Here is a 21,385-nt window from a genome sequence, read left to right as displayed (position 1 = left end):
CTAGTGAGTGCTCTCTAACCTGGGAAACACCATGGACAAATCTCGGGCCCTGTACATTCTGGCTGCAGAACCCAGGCCATCTGAGGGCCTCACCCTTGCTGAGAAATTGCTCTCCCCTGAGAACCCCTTTGTGCCGCCAGAAGTCATTTCTGTGAGTCCTCACTCTGGCCTCAGGGGCCCGGGAATGGCCCATTTACAGATGCGGGGCAGGCCTGCCCCACAGCCCTCACTCTGCCTCTCCTCCAGGCTGCTCCCCTCCAGGGAGACAAGGCGCAGACAGGATTTCCCCCTCCCTGAGGTGCTGGCTAAAAAGGATGTGAGGTTGATCTGAAACACAATTTTTTTTTTTTTTTTGGAAATATACGGTGCCCCAGGCAGCTTAAAAAAAGTGTTTTTTTTTTTTTTTCTTTAAATACATCCTACTGGGAAAAAGAGCAAAGATGAAGTGGTAAGAAAAATGATTTCTTATTTATAGGTCCCAGCTTGGCTAAGAAGGATGGAGGTGCGGCAGCCTGGGGTGGGAGGTCAGCTGGTCCCGGGCATCGAGCATGGGGGTGGGGGGCGGTCCTGAGGATTTATGTAGATACACCCAGGGGTAAACCCTGTCCTCCCATCCGCAGAGCCCCTGGCACTCAGGGCCAGTGAGTCCAGGCTCTGTGCTGGGGCCAGGGGCCGGCCGCCTGGGTGAAGGGGGGCATCCCTGTGCCTACCTGTGGTTTTGGCAGCTGTGTGCATATGCCCAGTACCCAGCTGAGGCCGCCAGCTTGGCCTATGTTGCCCTCTGCTTCCAAATATACTCAGTGGGCTGTCTGTAGCCTCGGTTTACTGCCCCGCCCCCACAAACACACACAAGTGAATCCTCCCCCTACATGGTCAGGTGGGGCCGACCCCACCCGCCCAGCTCCAGAGGCAGCCAAGTGACAGAAGCTAGGTGACTGGCATGCAGCCTTCCCTGGGCCATGGAGGTGGTTTCGGGAGTGGCCATGAGCCCCAGGGCTGACCAGTGAGATGGGAGGCCAGAGCTCCCACAGGGGAACATGACCCCAGGGGCAGACAAACAGGAGAGCAGAGTATTAGAGCCCCTGGAACCAGCCACACTGAAGCAGACCCCTGGGCTGTGCCCGGATAGTAACCATTCAAATCTCTTCTGACTCAAGTTTCTGTCCTTTGCCACCCAAGGGCTCCTGGGTTAAGTACGCTCCCCAGCCCCGGCCTGGCTCCCTTCCCTTCCCAGATGTCCATATTTCTTAAGCCCCAGTGTGTCCCAAAGCTTCTCTCTGCGTGGTGAGAATCCAGGGAAGGCAGGGGACGAGAACAGTATTTTAGGTCACAGATCCATCATGCGCTTTATTACCTCACTGAATCCTGATGGCTACCCTGCAAAGCTGGAATTATTGGCCCCACTTGACAGAAAAGGAAACTGAGCTTCAGAGAGGTTAAGCCATCTGTCCCAAGTCCCATTGCCACCGGGTGGCAGATACGGGGCTCCGTCTGAGCAACTTCTTGGAGGGTGGCTGGGCCCTGTGTCAGGGGGTGGTATTGGAAAAGCCCTCGAGAACGCCAACACGGTGCCCCTTCCCAGCTCCGCTGTCCCCCCCCCCCCCCCCCCCCCCCCGCACAGGTCTCAGGGAGCTCCTCTGAGGCAGCCTGATCACCCAGCAGCCCTGGAGATTGTTGGGGACTGAAGCCGACCCAGGATGGGGGATTGAGGGACTTGGAAGGTGCCTGCAGCCATCTGGGTGACAACGGAGTGAAGCCGGGCGTTTCTCTCTTGTTCGATAATGAGAGCAAATGTGAGGAAGGCTCTCTGTGTTATCGCAGGGCCCAGCAAGCGTGGCGAGACACAGGCTGTGATTTTCAGTGAGGGCTGTGGTGATTAAAAATGCATCACTTCCCTTATTAACCATTCCAAACAGATGCCGGGACCGTCTTGACGAGGAATGGAAGCGCCGAAGCCAATAAAACATCTTGCAATTAGCCACGCTCAGATGGGCTGCCCGCTAAGCTCCGAGGCTGCTCCAGTGGGACCCTGTCACAATTGGATGATTTGTCCCTCTGAGGACAGGCCAGTGCAGCAGTGTCCAACAAGGTCAGGAGTGACCAGAGACTGGGAGACTCGGGGCATCTCCAGCCCGGGCCTCGTGTCCCCAGCTCATCCCCAGAAGGTCAGGTGGACGAGAGCGGGAGGCCAGAGTCCTCCAGCTGGGGTCTGTCCAGGGAGCCCAGCCCCCGAGATCCCAGGTGTATCGGGCCCTGAGCCCACACCACACTCGGTCTGGCTTCAGCCCCGCCGTCCCCAGCCTCACCGGCCTTGTCCTGGCTCTCCCTCAACCCGTGACAAGTCAATTTGCCAAAATCCCATTCACTGAATAGTCAATTTGCAGGACGACAGGCTCATCAAAAACACTCGATTCCCTTAACCTTTTTGTTTTAGTTGGCTGGGTTACGTTTTTGCTTTCAAATGGCATTTGAACGAAGGTTTGATTTGTGTCTCCCTGAGAATGGGCACAGAGGGACAGAGGGGACAGAGGAAGAATGAGGTGGCTGTATTATCACCCACACAGGTGGCACTGGGCGGAGGCTGAGTGGGAGGGAGTGGACGGTCCAGGCCCACTTGGGGGAGCCTCTAGGTGGGGTCGGGCCCAGGCTTTGGGAGGGTGGGGTGCTTTGGGGTTAGGGTCTCTAGGGAGAGCTCCAGACTCTCAACCTTCTTGCCAGGGCTGACCAGGCACTGGCTGGCAGCAAAAGGGGCCTATGTTGTCTTTCTGGGGTAGGGAAGGAAGCAGGTCCCCATGCCCCTGGCTGGGGAGAGGTCAAGGGGTCTCACTTGTCAGGGAGGGGAGGGCGACAGAGGTCAGTGACCACACAGGCTTCTCCTGGAAGGACCAAGACAGGGGGTTGCTGGTCTTCCTGTCTCGTAGTAGCCCATCAGACCCAGCACCGGTCCTCAGCCCTTTTAAAAAGTTAAGCCTGTTATTTTGAGACCCCTGTAGATTCACTGGTAGTTGCTGAAAGTAATAGAGAGAAATCCTATGTGTAGAGGACAATATCACCACCAGGATACTGACGTTGTACCGTCCATCATCCTAGATTTCCCGTTTTACTCCTACTCATGTGCATGCGTCTGCATGTGTGCGTGTGCCCACGTGTGCACGTGTGCATTTGGTTCCATGTCCTCCCATCGCACGTGCAGGTTCACATACCCACCCTCCCAGTCAAAACACGCAACCGTTCCGTTACAAGGAGCCCTCGTCCACCCCTCTCTTTTACAACCCAAACCTTCTGCGACCCCCTTCTCTGTTCTGAAACAGAGCTCACAATAAACGGATCTATCTACATGCATATTTTAAAACAAAAGTCAACAGAATGCCCTCACTGTAACAACACAGAAAAGGAGCAAAGTGACCCACAAGGAAGTGACAGGCATCAGGTGTGATAGCGGTGGGTCTGGCTGTCCCACAGGGCAAATGAGGAAGTCAGCTGCCTGCCTCTCTAGGCGACGGTGGCTCCAACCCAGACGGATGCAGGGGCTTGCCGGCCAGTCGGTGCCACAGGGGATGCTGCCCTCCGTGACGGGATCCTTTGAATGGTGACAGCACTTGGCAAAGCTCTGAACATACCAAAGTCTGATCTGCCCTCGACTGTGAGAAGAGCAGTGTGTTCCTGAGAAACTCAATGTATATTAAAATCATATGAAATGCATTTTGTAGCGCGGATGTCGAATGGAGTGAGGTCCCAGGCTCGGTTAATTACACACGGATTTTCAATCCCGTGAATCTGGGGTTAGACATTCGCAGGTTCTTGGCTGTGCAGGCCTGCCCCACACGGTGCACGGAACTAGACCTCTGACCCCTGCCAGCCAGACACCTTTCCTTGAGGCCCCCATAATGCCTGCTAACATCTCCAATGGCCCCAAGGAGGCAGTGCGGCCCTGCTGAAAGTCCCCACAACTTACTCTCTGTCCCCACACGGACAGTTCCACCTGTATCTGTCTCCCCAGGGGCAGGGGCTGCGGTCCCCCAGGATCCAGTGCTGGACAGGTGCTGGACAGGTGCTAATAAATGTGCCCAATAGGGCTGATCTGGACAGAGTCAGCCAAAGTGACAATGGTGAAGCTATGATGAACTGGCTCCCCTGAGGCCTGGTGGGTCAGGGCTTCCCATCAGGAGACTGCTGCTTCCTTTAAGGGCCTGTTGGTCACCATGTCCCCCAAACTGAGCTTTTAATTGGCTCAAATCCAGAACTTCAAAGCAGTGATTGGAAATGAAACTGCTTTATGCAACTGGTTTGGCAGCTGGGGCATCTCAATAATAAAGCACATATGCAAATACACAGAACTTCCCTGAAGGACCTGAAGGAAGCAGACACAGCAGTATCCCTCTAAATAGAGGGACAAGGAGGGAGGAATTGATTTTGTACTGTGTACAGACATTTAAAAAAATGTTTATTTATTTCTGAGAGAGAGAGAGAGAGAGAGAGAGAGAGAGAGAGAGAGACTCTGTTGAGTGCAAGCCGGGGAGGGGCAGAGAGAGAGAGGGAGACACAGAATCCGAAGCAGGCTCCAGGCTCTGAGCTGTCAGCACAGAGCCCGACGCGGGGCTCGAACTCACAAACTGTGAGATCATGATCTGAGCCAAGGTCAGAGGATCAACCAACTGGGTCACCCAGGTGCTCTTGTGTACAGACAGTTTTGTTCCATGTGGATGAATTATCTCTCAATTATATGAATAAATAATCACCAAAAAAACCAGATCGAAGCAGGTACTACTTGTGTGATTAAAAATTGTTTGAGCACCTACTGTGTGCCAGGCACCCCCAGAGAGCCCATCCCCCTGGAATGCTTATGTCCTAAGGACTGGGTTCTGGATGGAGGGCCCAGAGCCCCCCGAATCTCCCCTCTGTCCCGGGACAGAGACCCCAGTGAAGGCAGTGGAGGCACTGCCGGGTGCCCAGCCAGTCCCACCCCTCCTGAGTCAACGCCAGGGGTCCCCGGAGATAAGCGGTCCAACGGAAAGTGCAAGGCCTGCATCGCTCAGCCTTTATCAAAGAAAGGGTAGATCAGAACCACAACGAGAGACCACATCACACCATGAGGATGGCTGTTACGAAAAGCCCCAAACACAAAATAGCAAGTAGTGTTGAGGATGCGGAGAAATTGAAACACGTGTGCATTGCTGTAAGGAACGTAAAATGGTGCAGCTGCTGTGGAATACAATACACTGGTTCCTCAAACAATTAAATGTACAGGCGCCTGGGGGGCTCAGTCGGTTGGGCGTCCGACTTTGGCTCAGGTCACGATCTCGCAGTTCGTGGGATCGAGCCCCGCGTCGGGCTCTGTGCTGACAGCTCAGAGCCTGGAGCCTGCTTCGGATTCTGTGTCTCCCTCTCTCTCTCTGCCCCTCCCTCATTCACACGCTGTGTCTGTCTGTCTCTCTCTCAAAAGTAAACACTAAAAAATTTTTTTATTAATCAAATATAGGGGCGCCCGGGTGGCTCAGTCGGTTAAGTTCAGGTCATGATATGGGCTCAGGTCATGATCTGGCAGTTCGTGGGATCGAGCCCCGCGTCGGGCTCCACGCTGAGTGGAGAGCCTGCTTGGGATTGTCTCTCTGCCTCCCCCCCCCCCCCGGCTCTCAAAATAAATAACTAAACAATTTTTAAAAACTAAATACAGAATTACCAGATGATGCAGCATTTCCACTTCTGGGTATGTAACCAAAAGGATCAAAATCAGGGTCTGGAAGAGATGTTGGTACACACATGCTCATGGCAGTGTTATTCACAACAGCTAAACGTGGATGCATCAAGTGTCCACTGATGGGTGAACTAACAAAGAAGATGCGGTCTATTCACACAATGGAATATTATTCACCCCTAGAAAGGAAGGACATTGTGAGAGACGCTACAACATGGATGAACCTTGAGGACGTAATGCTGAGTGAAATCAGCCAGTCACGAAAGGACAAATACCCTACCTATGATCCCATTTATATGAGGTCTCTAGAGCAGACAAAACGTAAGTGGTGGCGGAAGCTGGGGGAGCGGAACAGGGAGTTAGTGTTTAATGGGGACAGAGTTTCAGTTTGGGAAGATGAAAAGGTTCTGGAGATGGATGGTGGGGACGGCTGCACAACAGTGTGAGTATATATATATATATATTTTTAATATATATTTTTTTAATTTGGGGGGAGGGGCAGAGGGAGAGAGTGAATCCCAAGCACTGAGGGCCTGACCCCATGACCCCGGGATCATGACCCAAGCCGAAATCAAGAGGACGGTGCTCAGCCAACTGAGCCCCCTGGTTCCCCAGCACTGTGACTGTATCTCATGCCACTGAGCTGCACCCTTACAAATGGTTAAAATGGTAAATTTTATGCTACGTGTGTATTTTACCACAACTTTAAGAAGAAGGTTGTCGGTGCCTTGCCAGGCCAGGGCCTGCAGGGCTGCCGAGAAACAAAGTGGGGCCCTGCCTGCAAGGGACGCCCCGAGTCTGGTGGGGGAGACAGGGAAGCGGGTAGTCGGTGACAACAGAGGGCCCTGTAGTGTGGCCCAGGGGAGGCCCGGGGATCCAGGAACCCAGCGAGGGGACCCATTTGCCTGGGGAGTCCAGAAAGAGGCACGAGCTGGATGTTGGGGCCTGAGGTGAGGGGCGGAAAGGGTATCCCTGGAAGAGGAGCCAGCAGGGGCCAAAATGTGGAGGCGTGAACTCTGTCTCCCAAGAGCCTGGGCAGGAGTGGGGTGCAGCGGGGTCAGTGCAGGACAGGAGAAGCGGGAGGCGGTAGACGCCCTGGAGCCAGAGACGGGGAGTGTGCGAGCAGGGCCACCCCACTGCTCCGCGGTGCCCGCCCTCTTTTTTTCCCTCCGTCTCTCCAGGGCTTGGGCCCCTGTGGCCTTGTTCACCACCCCTCCGGACTGCAGCTGTTTGCTGCGAGCACCCCACCAGGGCTGGCACACAGACCGGGTTGGATGAATGAAGTGGCGCGTGGACGATGACCTCACGGTGACCACGTATGACAGGCAGACTCGGGTGTGTGCGAAAGATTCAGGATGTCTGAATGCAGCTCCCCCTTCTTGGAGCCACCGGTCCCTCTCCTCCCAGCCACCCGTGCGGTCCGGTACCCGGCAAGAGCTGACCCTGCCGCTCTGCTTCCGGGTGACAACACAGGCCCAGAGAGGGCGAGAGGCCTGCCCAGGATCACAGAGCCAGGCAGGGCCAGAGCTGGAGTGGAATGTCCTTCTCTTGTTCTAGAAGACCCTGGGAGGGCCTCAGAGACCTAGGGGCAGGGGTGAGGTGAGACAGAGACAACAGGAGCCAGAGCGCAGGTGGGGTGAGACACGCAAGGGAAAGTGGCGGCCCCAGATAAGCCCGGTGGGTGCTCAGTCGGCACCCAACAACAATGCCTCCTGGGCCCCTGTTGACCACAACAGAACCGGGGTTAGACCATGATCCAGGGGCATTCTCAGGAGCATCCTGGCTCCCAGCCCCTGCCATTAGCAGACCTGCAGGGAGCAAGCTTCACCCCTGCTTAGCCAGCCTCTGCCTCACCGGCAGTTTTCCCGGCTGTCCAAATGGGGTGTGGAGGTCTGAGGCCCTAGGATGTCACTAGTCTCTGGGGACACACGTGCCCTACTACGGGCATGGGAAAAGGACAAATGAGAGCCCTGTCTGGCCTCCCCTCCAACTTCCCCCACAGTCCAGCCATGTAACCATGGCCACCACCCCTGATCAGGACCCTCCATGGCTCCCTCCCGGCCACTACCTGCAGAGACAGTCTACTCCTGGCACTCCAGGTGACTTCTGCCTTGGGTCCTGCCCACATTTTCAGTGTCGTCTCTGTCTTTTCCCTCATGCTTGGGGCTCGGACCAGACGTAGCTGCTTTCAGTAAAAGCCTTTAGTAGACGCACAGCACCGGAGCTGGGCTTTAGGGGCTGGCTGTGCAGCCTCAAGCCCTGTGCTACCCCCTCACCGGGTGCCACCTGGGACAAGTTATTTGATAACTCAGTGGCATTGTCAGCACAACAGGGATAATAACAGCCCCACCTCCCAGGGTCACTGTGAAGGTCAAATGAGCTTTGCCTGCAAAATTCTTGCCATCGTGGCCTGACATGTGTGTACCTGGAGTGCTCTTCCCTCCTTGACCACCTGGAAAATTCCCATTCACACTACATGCCTGCTGTAGGACGCAGTGACCCTCCCCATCGCCGGGTCATCTTCCTGTCCCGGCCCTTGGCACTGTGTATTGAGAGTGTCTGTTCATGTCTGTCTCACCCACCGGCCTTCAGGCTTCCAGAAGGCAGAAACTATCTATTACTCAGCAATGTGCCCCACTGCTTAGGGCAGTGCCCGCTGCAGATCCATAATTCATTCATTCAACAGAGATTTACTGAGCAGTTACTATATGCCTGTGCTTTTCTAGATGCTAGGGTAGCAGCAGCTAACACACTGTCAACCTCTCTGCCCTGGTACGTTCTAGCAGGTGAACCAATTAACCAACGGCAGCGGGCAGATGGAGACAGCACTGGGCAGAGAAGGAATAGAGGAATGTCAGGTGAGGGGTCACGGAAGTTCCAGCCAGGGTGAATGAACGAATGAGCAGGAGGCGCCCCACTTCAGCCCCCAACCCCCCAGAAGCTGTGAATTTCACACTCAGTGCGAACTCCCTGTAGCCCCAGCTTTCCGTGTTCAAGCAGCAGGATGTGACATGCCCGTAAGACGGTGGTTACCCTGTTAAGTGTAGTTACAGTCTGAAAGGGGCTCACCTTAATTAAGACACCATTAATTAAGCCGTCAGTATGGTAATGATCTCAGTTGTTAACAAATTTGATTAAGGAGCTGATTCTGGAGGCCTCGCGATTTCCCCCCATTGCATTAATAAATCTCCCGCTCGTGTCGTATTGCCGTCCTTTATCTTGTTCTGTCTGCCACCGCTGTAAGTGACTGAGCACCCCCCCCCGGCGGGTACCCACCCTCGGACAGAGCCCAAATGTCATAACACTCTCTTAGGGCCTGCTCCAGGGGACCCAGAGGATGGCCACCTGGACGAGCTCCTCTAAGCCACGGGACACCCTGCTCCTGCCACGCACGGGGACCCCGGAGTGAGTCGGTCGAGTCTGGCACGTGACATACCAGGGGAGGGACCCCACTGTCAAAGATACAGCAGGAAACAGCCACGTGACCTTGGCCACGCTCCTACCCTCCCCGAGCCTCAGTTTCCTCTTCTGTAAGATGAGATCAACAACACCCCCATTCTAGAACAGTTGGTGAGAACCAACAGGGCAACTGGGCGGAAAGGGCCCTGAAGCTAAATGGTACAACGGTATGTCGGCCAGACGCTACCATGCTTGGGTTTCCAGCTGCCCTGAGAGTTAAACAGCTAGAGACACGCCGCTCCCCGTCCCCCGTCCCCCCTACCGCATCAAAAGCACTGGGAACAAAGGTCGAGCAGCAGGTGCTAGGAGAGCCCTGGTTCTGGGCCACGGTGTGAAGCGGGGAGCAAACACACAGGGCTCTGTGTCTGCTGTGCAGCCCTGTCAAGCAGGCCTGCTCTGGGTCCCAAGTCTTTCCCTAAAAACAATGGGGCAATGGCTCATCTCCAGTCGCCCCCTCCCCAGCCTCTTTGCCACCTCTGGTAGCCACAGGTTTGTGGCAGCACCTGGGTGCTGGATGTCACGGTACCAGGCTGTAGGAGCCTGAGAGCCGGAGGAGCATAAAAGGACCCACACAAATGAGAGGCAGGGGGCACAGAGCCCCCCAACAGGCCCTCCCTCGGCACCGGCTCAGCCCCTCTCCCAGGCAAGCCGGGCAGGGCAGGGTGGGCTTCGTCTAGGACACGAAACTGCCAGGAGCTTAAAGTGCAGGTTCCAGGGCTCCTGGCGGACCGAGCCAGTCTGTACTGGTATTGGGGCAAGTACTGGATGGCAACTGTGTCCCTGGCAAGACCGTGAGCAGATAGGCTTGGGCAGCTCCTGGGCCCGGGCAAAGGTGTGGCAGGAAGAAGACAGCTGCCCGGGGAGGGCCCTCTTCCCAGCAACGGTGGCGGATGCAGCAACAGTGGGGAAGGATTTCCTATTTGTTGCCAAAAATACAGCTAGGGCCTTGTCACAGCGAGTGAGAGAGAACACTGGGGTGTCCTGCTCACATCAGCACCGCAACCTGTGGGCTTTTCCACTAAAAAAGCAGATGAACATCACAGCAAACCGTAGACACAGGCCACCTTCACCACCACCCAGGGCTCCTGTCGGGGCCTGCTGGCGCATGGCAAGAAGTATGTTTATTTTCCTTCACGCTCCATTAGCGAGAGAGCTGTCCCTCCACGGAGGGGTGGGGGTGCTGCTTAACTGGGAACTCCACAGGTCCTCGTCACGGTGGACCTCGGTATAGGGTCGTGAGGCCTTGGAGTGGCCCCCAAGATGTCCCCCTAAATGAGGCTCCAGGCTTCTCCTTTCTAGTCCTGGGGATGGAGCCCAGCCCAAGAGGCTCCAACTCTGTTCTCTAACCTTACAAGGTCTGAGGTCACTGAACAGCCCCGGAAAGCTGAGGTGTGGGGCAAATTGCCTAGGGCAGGTGGAGATGTGGAGCTGTGTCCCACCCTACAGCTCCGAGCCCTAGAGGAAGGATCCTGCAAGGCCAGAGACCGAAGGTTCCTGGCCCCAGAACAGCACAGTGCAGAGCCCCGAGAGCCGTGAGGCAAGCTGGCGTTCTAATCCGATGCCCGCCCCCCCCCCCCCCCGGGAAGCCTAGCTTAATGAGGCACGGACTTTGGTTTCCATAAATACCCGGACCCGTGATGTCACCACCCCGTGCAGAGTTTAACAGCTTCTGCCACTGGCTGTAGGCCCAGCAGACAAGTGGTCTGCCGCTAGCCCACAGAACACCTGCGTGGCCCAGAAGGACACCAACGCCCCTGCTCTCGATGGCAGGCCGGACCTTCACCTGTCCGTGGAGGACACGGCATCCTGTCCCCACCCCGACCTGCCTGCCAGCCTTCCATCAGGCACGGCAGAACTGCCGGTCACGGATGAGCTGGGCAGGAGAGGCTTCTTCCAAATAGTCATGCTGAGGGCTATACCAAAAGCCGAAATGGCAGTGGTGGCTTTGAAAACCCTGGATATGGATTTGGGGGGATTACTTGCCCTCAGCGATAGGGAATTTCACAGCCCAATGGAGACCTGCTGACTAACAGCCTTTTCCTCATCGTCACCACCAACAAATACCTCCACTGCAGGGCACAAACGCTGACAACCTCTGCCCGGAGGTCAGCTCCCTCTGCAAGACACCTGCACAGCAACCCCCCCCCCCCCAAGCCCCCACTCCGGCTCCAAGCTCAGCTGGGGCCCTTCTGGCCTCCGGCCCGAGTTTCAGGTATAAACCTGCCACATATACTCACAAGTAGCGTCTTCTGCAAGCCATCCTGTCTGGGGGCAATTTTCCCCTTCCCTCTCTCTCTCCAGCTGGGAAGGTTCCGCGTGGTTAGAGGAGGAGCAGGATGCTCAGCCGAGAAGTGGAAGGGAATGAAATTAAATAGAGGGGCGAGTCACATTCCCCGGGGGCGGCGGGCTCCTCCGCTGGGGCGGGAGCAGGGGGTGGGGGGTGACAGCAGCAGGCTCCGAGGGGCCCCGAGCACAGCAGGGCTCACACCATGCCCAAGAGCCTGCCAAGTCGTCCAGTCACCATGGTCGCCAGGTTGGGCGGGGGCGTCGGCCTCGCTGGTACCTGGGACCACCTCGGGGTTTTTTCCCTCCCGCACATCCGGGGTGGCTGAGCGCGGGGAGGAGGGGGGTGCTGGGGGGAATCTGCGCCCGCTTTGCTCTCGCAGCATCCGGAGGAGGGGCGGGCGCTCGCGAGCCTCCCCCCGCCCCCCCCCCACCGCTTCTCGGCGCCAAGGAGCAACGTAGTGCGGCCGCGCTGGACCAATCGCCGAGGCGCTCGTCGCCATGACAACTGCAGCATCAGGCGCGGCCACCCGGCGGCGCCCTCGCAGCAAAGCCACCCGCCCGACGAAGAGCGCCCGCGCAGCGCGAGGGTGCCGCAGCTTGCCGGGGCCCCTTCCTGGCTGGCTCTGGAAACCTGGAAATCTCGTTGCTAAAATGCACGACGCTGTCCAGAGCCTGCGATGACGCTGCTTTCCAGGGTGGCTTTTCTGCCTTTGGCACGGAGTCGTGCAAACCATGGAGCGCAACAGGCTGGCGCCCTGGAGTCAGGCCCACCGGTTCCAAGGCTGGCTTTGACCCCTAAGGGCCTCGAGGCTGTGGACAAGCCGCTTCCCTTCTGGGAGCCTCGATTGATGCTATCGTGAAATGGGATCATAATGGCTACATCACAGGGGTCCAGGAGGGCTTGTCACACACAGTAGCTGCACAGATGCATAGCTGTTATGATGTGTGCTGGCCATGTCCTGGAGCTAGGGAGAATTTCTGCTGTAGCTGTGGAGCCCATTCGTTCCTTCACCACTCACTCACTCATTTACTGTTTCTGGACTGGCAGCTCAGTGATGAATAAGGCGATGCTCTCATGGTGTTCACCTCTTAAGAGGGAAACAGGAAATCAACATGCAGTCACATATATAATTTTACATGGTAAGGAGGAGGACAAAAAGTAAAGCCGAAGAGGTAGAAGGGAGGGGGACAGCAGGAAGGAAGGAGGAAGCCATCTACATCAGACAGGGTGCTCAGGGAAGGCCTCTCTAAGAGGGCACGTGTGGGTTGAATAATGGAAGATCCCGGGAAGGAGCATTCCAGGCAGAGGGAAAAGCTAGTGTCAAGGCCCTGAGGCAGGAAGGAGCGGAGTGTGTTTGAGCAACACTGAGGAGGCCAGAGTGGCTGCAAGTGGTGAGCCACAGGGATGTGAGGGTGAGAAGGCCTACATCCACCCTCTCCCCTCCAGATTTTCTCTTTCATGCACAGATCTCTCTCTTCTTGTCTGATGCTTCACTGAGCAGAGTCTGTTTGCTCGTCTGTAAATCAGGAATCCAAAATCTATCTCGTATACGTACACACCTATAATTCTTATTTCCATTATAATCTTTACGACGTCAATGAGGTATAAGATTATCGTCGTATTCTCCGGGGAGAAAACTAAAGCCAGAGGTTTAGCAGCTGGCCCAGAGCCACACAGTTGGTGAGTGGTATGCCAGGGGAGTCTGGCTCTGGAGTCCCGGCTCTTAAGCACCTGCAAATCTTCCTCTTTGGGAAGATCACATGAGACAATGGCTGTGAAAAGCCCACCCACCCCGGGCAGCTGTGAGGGCCATTCCCTTTTTCCTATTCTCTCTGGATTCTCAGACTCACTGAAGTTAGGGGAAGGAGGGATCCCGCATCCTTAAGTTTTGTTCCTTCCTTTGGACAGTGGACAAAATGGAGCTCAGAGAGGGTGAGTGATGTGCCTGAAGTTGCACAGCAGTGGGTGGCAGAAGTGGGACTGGGACCCAGTTCCTCTGGCTCCATGTCCCTTATGGGGCCAGGGAAGAGCGGAGCATCTGAGTGACTGGTAAATGGCATCAGAACAGCACGATGCTTCCTGATTCACCCTCCTATAACAAATCTTTGAATGACCAAGCTTCCTACACAGGGGGCTTCCTTCCCTGAGAATAATGCACTCATGGACATAATTGGTATTTCTGTGGGCTTAACATGTTACAGATCCCCCCCTCCCCCTCCCCCCTCCCCTGTCTCTCCTGGAGTTGGACAAGTTCTTTTGTTTTTTATTTTCGGACAAGACTTTACTAACAATGCAAACATAGCAGCAGCTACAACCACGAGGGCTTCAGGAGGATCATTTTGCTTCAGATCTGATCTGATGTTCAGTGAATTCGTAGAGGCACTGTACAAAGTAGGTTGATTTCCACTCCTACGCAGAGAGGTCTCACCTCTACACAGCAGCAGAGCAGACTCGAAGCCACCTCTCTGTGACTCCCAAGCCTGGGCCCTAGCAACTCCCCGCACGGCCTCCTCCACACGGGGATTATTTTACCACCCCCATCTTCCAGAACAGGAAACTGAGGCTCAGAGCCCAGGCAGGCCCTGATTGCAGCGCTGGCACCAGCATCCCTTTCCTGGGTTTCCTCTCCTGCCCCAGTGCCCCAGGGAGCCTCCCCGGGGGCCAGGACGCCCCTCTGCATATTAACTGCTTTTTGGCACTTTCTCCTTGTAAACAAACTTGCATGTCTGTTTCTTGTATGTTACGCTGTTATTTCAAAATAGGGCACATGGCAGAGACACGGCATTCGGAAGCAAATGCCAAGAGCATAGGCACCTGGGCTGTGTTTACAGGACACCCAGGCTGTTTTTGATTTCTGATGGTGGGCGTCCACCACAGGGTCGGGCACCAGAGAGTCCCCAAAACTCGTGGATCCAAGGCCCGGCAGGGAATTGGCGTTGGGACAGCTGCAGCCGCCACTCACTCTCAAGGCCCCTCTGGAAATGCCTGCACACACAACCCCCCCCCCCCCCAACACACACCCACACCTTGTACCTGTCTGTGGCCCCCTGCAAGCAACCCAGACTAGAATGAGAAAGTGGCTGACAAAGAGCAGGTGGGGAAATCTTCCACACCCAGGACTCCCCTCCTGGACTGGAAAATTCCAACCTGCAGGCTGACAGGCAGATTCACGCAGGGAATGTCTGGCTCCCGCACCTTGCTGCCCATGTGCCCCCATCTGTCCCCAGCACGAAAGGAGGCACAACGGCATTTGGAAAGAGGCAGGACAGAAAGGGCTGGAACACACAGTCCGCAGATCCCCAGGCCACAGCACCTTTCAGGCTGGCAGCCCGGGAGTCCCAGGGATTGAACCTCTTCCACGGGGGCAGTATGGAGCTCCAGTCCTGTCCTCAAGCCACCAATCGTTCTAGCCGTGGGAACACAGAACTGTCAACATTCTGACTCCTCAAAGCTCAGAATCACAAATCCTTCAAATCCTGGATTTTTTTTTCCCGTTTAGCGTAAGCTTCACATTGGAAAGAAACAAAACCTTAATTGCACAAATAATCTGAAAATCTCTTCTCTTTCAACACAGTGAAGTCCCCTTGACCGCACCCCTACATCTCACTCCCTTTGCCCACCTCCATAGAGGTAACTGCTGTCCTCTGTTTGGAGCACATGCTTCCAGAACTTTAGCGAAGTCTCTAGCTAGCTACATTTATATGCCTATAGAAAATATGAAGAATTACATGGACGGACCTTAAAAAATGGCATCATATTAAGTTATGAAAGTTTTAAAACTTTAAATACACCAAAAGTCATAAAGAGAGATACAGTGGGGCACCTGGGTGGCTCAGTCGGTTAAGCGTCTGACTTCAGCTCAGGTCATGATCTCACGGTTCATGAGTTCGAGCCCCCTTCGGGCTCTGTGCTGACGGCTCAGAGCCTGGAGCCTGCTTTGGATTCTGTGTCTCCCTCTCTCTCTGCCCCTCCCCCCCACACACAGTAAACTCTGTTGTCCGCAGGGCCTCCTTCAAGAATCAGACCATCACGAAGCTGATGGAAGCCGCGTCGCTGCCTCTCTTCCGCCTCCTCCCCAGCCCTTCCCTCCTCACATTTACACAGTGAGTTCACTGCAGAGTGAATCATTCCTATACAGCGTTCCTACTCAGACAGGTGCCCACAAAGGGCAGGGATGCTTGCACATGTTTTTAAACTTCCCACAAACAGAATCACACTGCACGTCGCTTTCTGCGATCCTCTTTCCCCAGTCAACATTCCACTCGGGCACCGACTGATGGAATCTCTAAACCAGACTCTTCTTTGCTGAGTGGCCAAATCCTAGGCTTTTCTGATCACAGCCGTGGGCTGGGCTCTTGTTGCTGAGAGGGGCCTGGCAGGCTCGTGCACAGGCCTCATTTGGTTCTAAGACCGCCTCCCCCCACCCTCCCCCCCCCGCCCCACCCCTGCTCCTCACGTGCAGGCAGCGGAGGAAGGGAGGAGGCAGCTACTGCAAATATCTCTGGAAACGCGTGTGGACTCCTGGAAGCTTGGCAGACACCCTCTCTGCACTGCACCAAAATACCAAGGTGCCTTGTCCCCTGTACTTGGGGAGAAGACAAGACCCTGGTCCCTGGACGGCTGTAGGAGGGGGTCCCTGACATGCCGCTGGAATGCAATGGCTGCTGCTTCTCAGGGCCATTTGGAGCCCCGACCGATGGAGATTTGGAAGCCCACAGGGCTGGCATCAGTCTCTGCCCTCCCACTGCTGTGCCAGGCTTGCCAAGGACGGCCCTGGTCTCCGGAGCTGGCTGAGGCCCGTGAGAAGCGAGGGGGCTGTGGCCAGGAGGACGCTGCCTGCAGAAGCTCCTGCTACATCTGGGCCGTGCTGGTGCAGGAAAGGGGGTGCGGGAGAGGGGTGCTGCTCTGTGTGTCCGCTTCTGCAGGGGCTGAGCCTCTGTGTCCCGCTCACTTGGAGGGCGAGAACTAGCAGGAGCAGAGGGTGCTGGGAACAGCCCCTGCCTTTCTGAGCCTCCCCTTGTGAGCCTTGGAGAGCCCCTCAGCGTGATGGAGGGCGGGCGTGGCTGTGAACGAGAGGCACCACTGGTCAAGTGCAGGCGTCCTGAGGCCCGTGTAGGATGAACCAGCCACAGACACTAAGCCAGAGCTGATGGGTCTGAGTGTGCCTTGGGATGTAGGCTCCCTCCCTCTCCTAACATACCGCCTCTCCACTCTCCCCCACCCCAGAACCTGCACCTGCTCAGCAGGCAACGTAGCCTGGTAGTCCAGGCCGGGAGCCACCTCTGCCACCAGCCATGTGACTCTGGGCGGGTGACCCAACGTCAGCCTCCGCATGTATGCACTGAGGCTCACAGGGTATCTCCTTCTGCCTCCAGGCAAGGTCTAAACGAGTTACCGCGGGCAAAGCCCTTAGACCAGCGCCTGGTACTGCCTCCTTGCCCCAGAAGTGTCAGCCAGGCTGGTTATTGTTCTCGAGCTGGCCGGGCTGCTGGAAAGTTCACAGAACTGAAATTCGCAGGGAACTGGAGCTAGAAGATGGGGGTAACACCTCCCCACCACCCCAGCTGAAATGAGAGCCTATGGTGTACCCCAAACCAACCTCACAGCACCTCCCGTTTCTCACCCTCCTGACGAATTTGACTAATAGTTTTCTTAAATCTAAAAATAGTTTTTATTTAAAAGCGAAACTTCCTGTCACTGTGGTAAATCGTGTGCTTGATAGGCTAGTTACACCACAAATAAATATTCAGATAAATGGGGTTATGAAAGAAAAATTGCTCGCCTGAAGCCCTCCCTTGGCCTCAGGGGTCTGAGTGTCCCTGGCTGGAAAACCCCATGCTGATGCTGGGGACACCAGGCAGGGTGGGCACAGGGCAGACGTCGGGGCGGGCAGCGGGGATGGCCCTGCTCGTAAGCTGGGTCAGAAAAGACCAGGGATACGTGTGGCAGTGTTGGGGAAGGTCACAGGGCTATCCGTGGTCACTGTGGGGGTGGCGGGTCACTTTCCTCTCCAGGAATCCGTCTTGCTTCCCTCAGCTGCGGGGTTCTGTGTGCCTGTGTGTGTGTGTATCCGCCTGTGTGTGTGTGTGTGTGTGTGTCTATCTGTGTCTATTTTTGGTGACTGGCACCGCTCCTCGGAAACAGAGCGGAAAGGCCTCAGGCCCATATGAAGGGGACAGCAGTCCTCTATGGCCGCCTTATGTCATTGCCACAGGCTGGTCTGCTGGGTGGTCTCCTCCTGGGTCTTCATGGGAATCTGCGAAGTCATGCTGGGCTGTGTGTGTGGCTGGGGACCAGCAAGTGTGCCCAGCCCCCAGCTCACAGGGCCATGAGCATTTCCTGACCACAGAGCAGCATTAATTCTCTATTCGCTTGTATCTTCATCCATAGAATGCCAACTACTTCTTGCTTTGGGCCTGGCCCAGTCTAGGCAGTGGGGGTACAAGGTGAGATAAAAAGCCATGTGTCCTGCCCGGAGGAAGGGACGTGTTCCACGTCTTGAGGCCTTGACAGCCAACACCTCTCCCTGCCCAGCTGCCTCCCCTCCTGGCAATCACCCCTGCATCCCTCTCAGTGTCTGGGGCTCAGGTGGGCCTGACTCTGCTCCCAAGAACAGGCATGGCACTCAAGCTGGGCCCAGGAGAGGCAGGCCCAGACTTCACTGACACTGTTGCGCGAGAGAAGCTCTGAACTTGAATTCAAACTTAAATCTGAAAGGTATGAGCCAGCACTTTCCATCGGGCCCCGTGAGGAGGAAGCCAATGCAGGGGGAAGCTAGACTCAGAGCAGAAGAGGGACAGGTCCAGGGTCAGGACTGGAACTTCTGGATCTAGCCATGCCTGAAGCTTTGGGGATACGTGAGAATCTCATTTCATTTAGGCCAGTTTGAAGTGGGCACTCTGTCACTTGCAACCAAAAGTCCTAATGCATGTACCTTCTAATAGTTATAATTCTGAATGAATATTTTAATATTGAGTGATTGTTTCAATAGAAAGGTACACAGAAAACTCTATGATATGAGGGAAGGAGGGGCAAGTTCTTTGAGAAAAGGGATATAGGAAGGAAAAACGGAAGTTTCCATTTCCAGGATGTTGAAGCTGAGTCTAAAAGGATGACTAGAAGCTTGTCAGGCAGACAGTGCATGGAGAGGCATTACATCCATATGGAACAGCACGTGTAAAGGCGTGGAGGTGAGAAGCACAACAGCGAAAGTCAACTTACTGAAGGGCTTGGGCTTCCTCGGAAGGATGCTGAGGAGGGACGTGAAACTAAATAAATCCCTTCGCGGGGTATGGGTTCAAGGGGGAGAGGTTAGAGGCAGGGGGACAGTGCCTCTGGAGAAAGGGAACGGCAGGTCTGGAGGCCTGTGGTGGACAGTCGGTACTTCTCTCTGCCCTGTATACAGCAAGGGGTGGGATGGGAGAGAAGAAACGTGTCGGGGAGACGTATGTGGGTGAGGTATGACGGCGACGCAGGGTCAAAGTCAACACCCAGGTTCCTAGCTTGGGCACTGGATGGATGGTAGTGCCATTTACCTACCTGGGGACCCAAGAAGAGGTACAGGGTGTAAGGAGAGACGACCCGGCCCCTTTTGGATGTGCTGGGGTACGGAGCCTCGGGCATGCTCAGGAGAAGCAGCCAGGAGGCTATAAGAATCTGGCTGGAGGCCCGGCTCCAGGAGGGAGAGGTGGGGAGAGAGTGGGTTGAAGAGGGAAGGCCGGGCAGAGCCCTGGGCATGTGGATGTTTATGGGCAGAAGCAAAGGCCAGCAAAGGAGAGGGAGAAGGAGCCGCTGGAGCAGTGGGAAGAGGCCTGGCGAGCTCCCTGCCCACAGCTGCAAGCTACGTTCCGCAGCCCCTCCCCTGCAGGTCCTTCCTGGGGATCTGCCATCTGCCCTGTCCTGCCACAGTGAGTTAGGACCTGCTCCTGCCTCCCCAAGGACCTGAGATAACATAAGAACGGCATTTCTTAGCAAAAAGGAATCCCAAATGAGCACCAAGCTTCATGTTCAAAGATGTTCATCGCAGCATTATTTATAAGAACAATGAGCAAACCAAAACTCCAAACAAATATTAAGGTAAATGTCCAACATTGGGAGCTGCCTAAAAATGCATGGCTTTGCACGTGCTAGCAGGCAGCCTTTAAAGGACATGTTTACAAGCAATGATGTTAACATCTGTTAGTTAAGCAAAAAGTAGGTTCTCGGGGCACCTGGGGGGCTCAGTCAGTTAAGCGCTGACTTCGGCTCAGGTCATGATCTCGCGGTTCGTGAGTTCCAGCCCCGTGTGGGGCTCTGTGCTGACCGCTCAGAGCCTGGAGCCTGCTTCGGATTCTGTGTCTCCCTGTTTCTCTGCCCGTCTCCTGCTCATGTTCTGTCTCTCTCTGTCTCTCAAAAAATAAATAAATGCTAAAAAAAGAAATTAAAAAAAAAAAGTAGGTTCTCAAAGTATATATGGAGTATGAACCCTGTAATGTGAGCGTAACACACAGCTAGAAAAATGCCCAGGGGCACCTGGGTGGCTCAGTCCATTAAGCATCTGACTTCGGCTCAGGTCATGATCCCTCACAGTTTGTGGGTTCAAGCCCCACATCAGGCTCTGCGCTGACAGCTGGGAGCCTGGAGCTCGCCTCGGATTCTGTCTCCCTCTCTCTGCCCCTCTACTGTTCACGCTCTGTCTGTGTCTCTCAAAAGTAAACGTTAAAAAAATTTTTTTAAAGAAAAAGAAAAATGACTGGAAGGACACATGCCAACATGCCACCATTAACAGTTGCCACGTCTGAGTGTTGGAAGTACGGGCCAACTTTATTTCCCTTTTCGTTTTGTTTTTCACAATTTCTACAACGTGCTTAAATATAATAAGGGAAAATACCGTTTTCTGCAGGGGCCAGCACATAGGTTCGGAGTCACATGTACGTTTGAATCCAGCTCCCTGCCCTGCCTCGGCGCTGGGCGCCTTCTAGCTCCTTCCAGTCTGGTTTTCCCTCCAAAGGTTCATCCCAGCCCCTCGCACAGGCCTACGTGGGTACCAGACGGGTGGATGTAGGCAGCGCGCCAGGAAGAGGGGGTGCGCCAGACAGGTGTTGCACAAAGATGACCAGCATCCTCAGAGGTCACAAAATCAGGATGCTGTGAAGGCGACCCTTTGGGCACAATGTGTAACTGGCTGGGCGCTGGCCGCAGCCTGAGTGGGTCCTGCTGAACCAAGCGTCCGTGGTGCACAAAAGCGCCACCACTTCGGTACCCTGGAAGCCTGGGAGCCAGACCCTGTGTTACCGATGGGGACTGAGGCTGGACATGAAGCCCTGAGGCCCACGTCTGGAGTCTCCCTACGAAACTCGTTCCTGGGCTGAAGGTCGTTGTGGAGAGTCTGGGCCTAGAGTGAGGCTCCGCTGGGCCCCAGAAGGGGGGAGCGGCTGTCCTAGTTCTTTCTGGTCGGGCCCCAGACCCGGAGCCCAGGCGGGAGGCTGACCCTGGGGAGCCCGGGCCCTGCGGTCTCCTCTCCCCATGTCTCCAGGTGGCTCTGGGCCTGAGTTTTCCTGTCTGTCACCCGCTTGTCCTTACCGTAGAGGGGATTTGGAAGGTGATTCTTCTCTGGGCTGGCTGGGGCTGATCTGGCCAGTGAGCTGGGCTGCCAGTGGGGCCCTTGTGGGAGGGCTGGGGTCCGGATTCACCCCGCCCAGAGAGACACAGTCTGTCTGGTCTGATGAGGGCTGTTCCCAGGGCAGACTGGGCTGGGGCAGGCTGGGGACACAGCAGACACAGACTCTGTTCTCAGGCCTCAGTTCCTCAGTTCAGGTCTCCACCAACCACTTACCGGCTGTGTGACCTTGGGCAAGCGACTGCCCGTCTCTGTGCCTCAGTTCCTACCCAGGAAAATGGGAAAAGCAGACCCCCACTGGGGACAGACACAAGAAGGGTTACAGGGGATGTGCCTGCCACAGCAC

The 21,385-nt window shown here is 55.6% G+C and overlaps 1 protein-coding gene across 9 annotated transcripts in view; it reads right to left on the bottom strand.

The window, feature by feature from the left end:
* IQSEC1 (IQ motif and Sec7 domain ArfGEF 1) overlaps positions 1–21,385 on the bottom strand; it is a 689,800-nt gene that overhangs the window by 171,610 nt on the left and 496,805 nt on the right. Inside the window, exon 1 of one of the 9 annotated variants that reach the window (XM_045053199.1) lies at positions 11,392–11,813. The exons of the other annotated variants lie outside the window; for them this stretch is intronic. Within the exon in view, the coding sequence (XP_044909134.1) occupies positions 11,392–11,414 (23 nt within the window). The 5' untranslated portion in view covers positions 11,415–11,813. Of the gene's footprint in view, positions 1–11,391; positions 11,814–21,385 lie in introns of those variants that run through there. 9 annotated transcript variants of the gene reach the window in all.

Source organism: Felis catus, chromosome A2 (assembly GCF_018350175.1).
Source record: "Felis catus isolate Fca126 chromosome A2, F.catus_Fca126_mat1.0, whole genome shotgun sequence".
NCBI lineage: Eukaryota > Metazoa > Chordata > Mammalia > Carnivora > Felidae > Felis > Felis catus.
The sequence above is the reverse complement of the archived record's forward strand: the minus strand, read 5'-3'. Positions and strand labels throughout refer to the sequence as shown.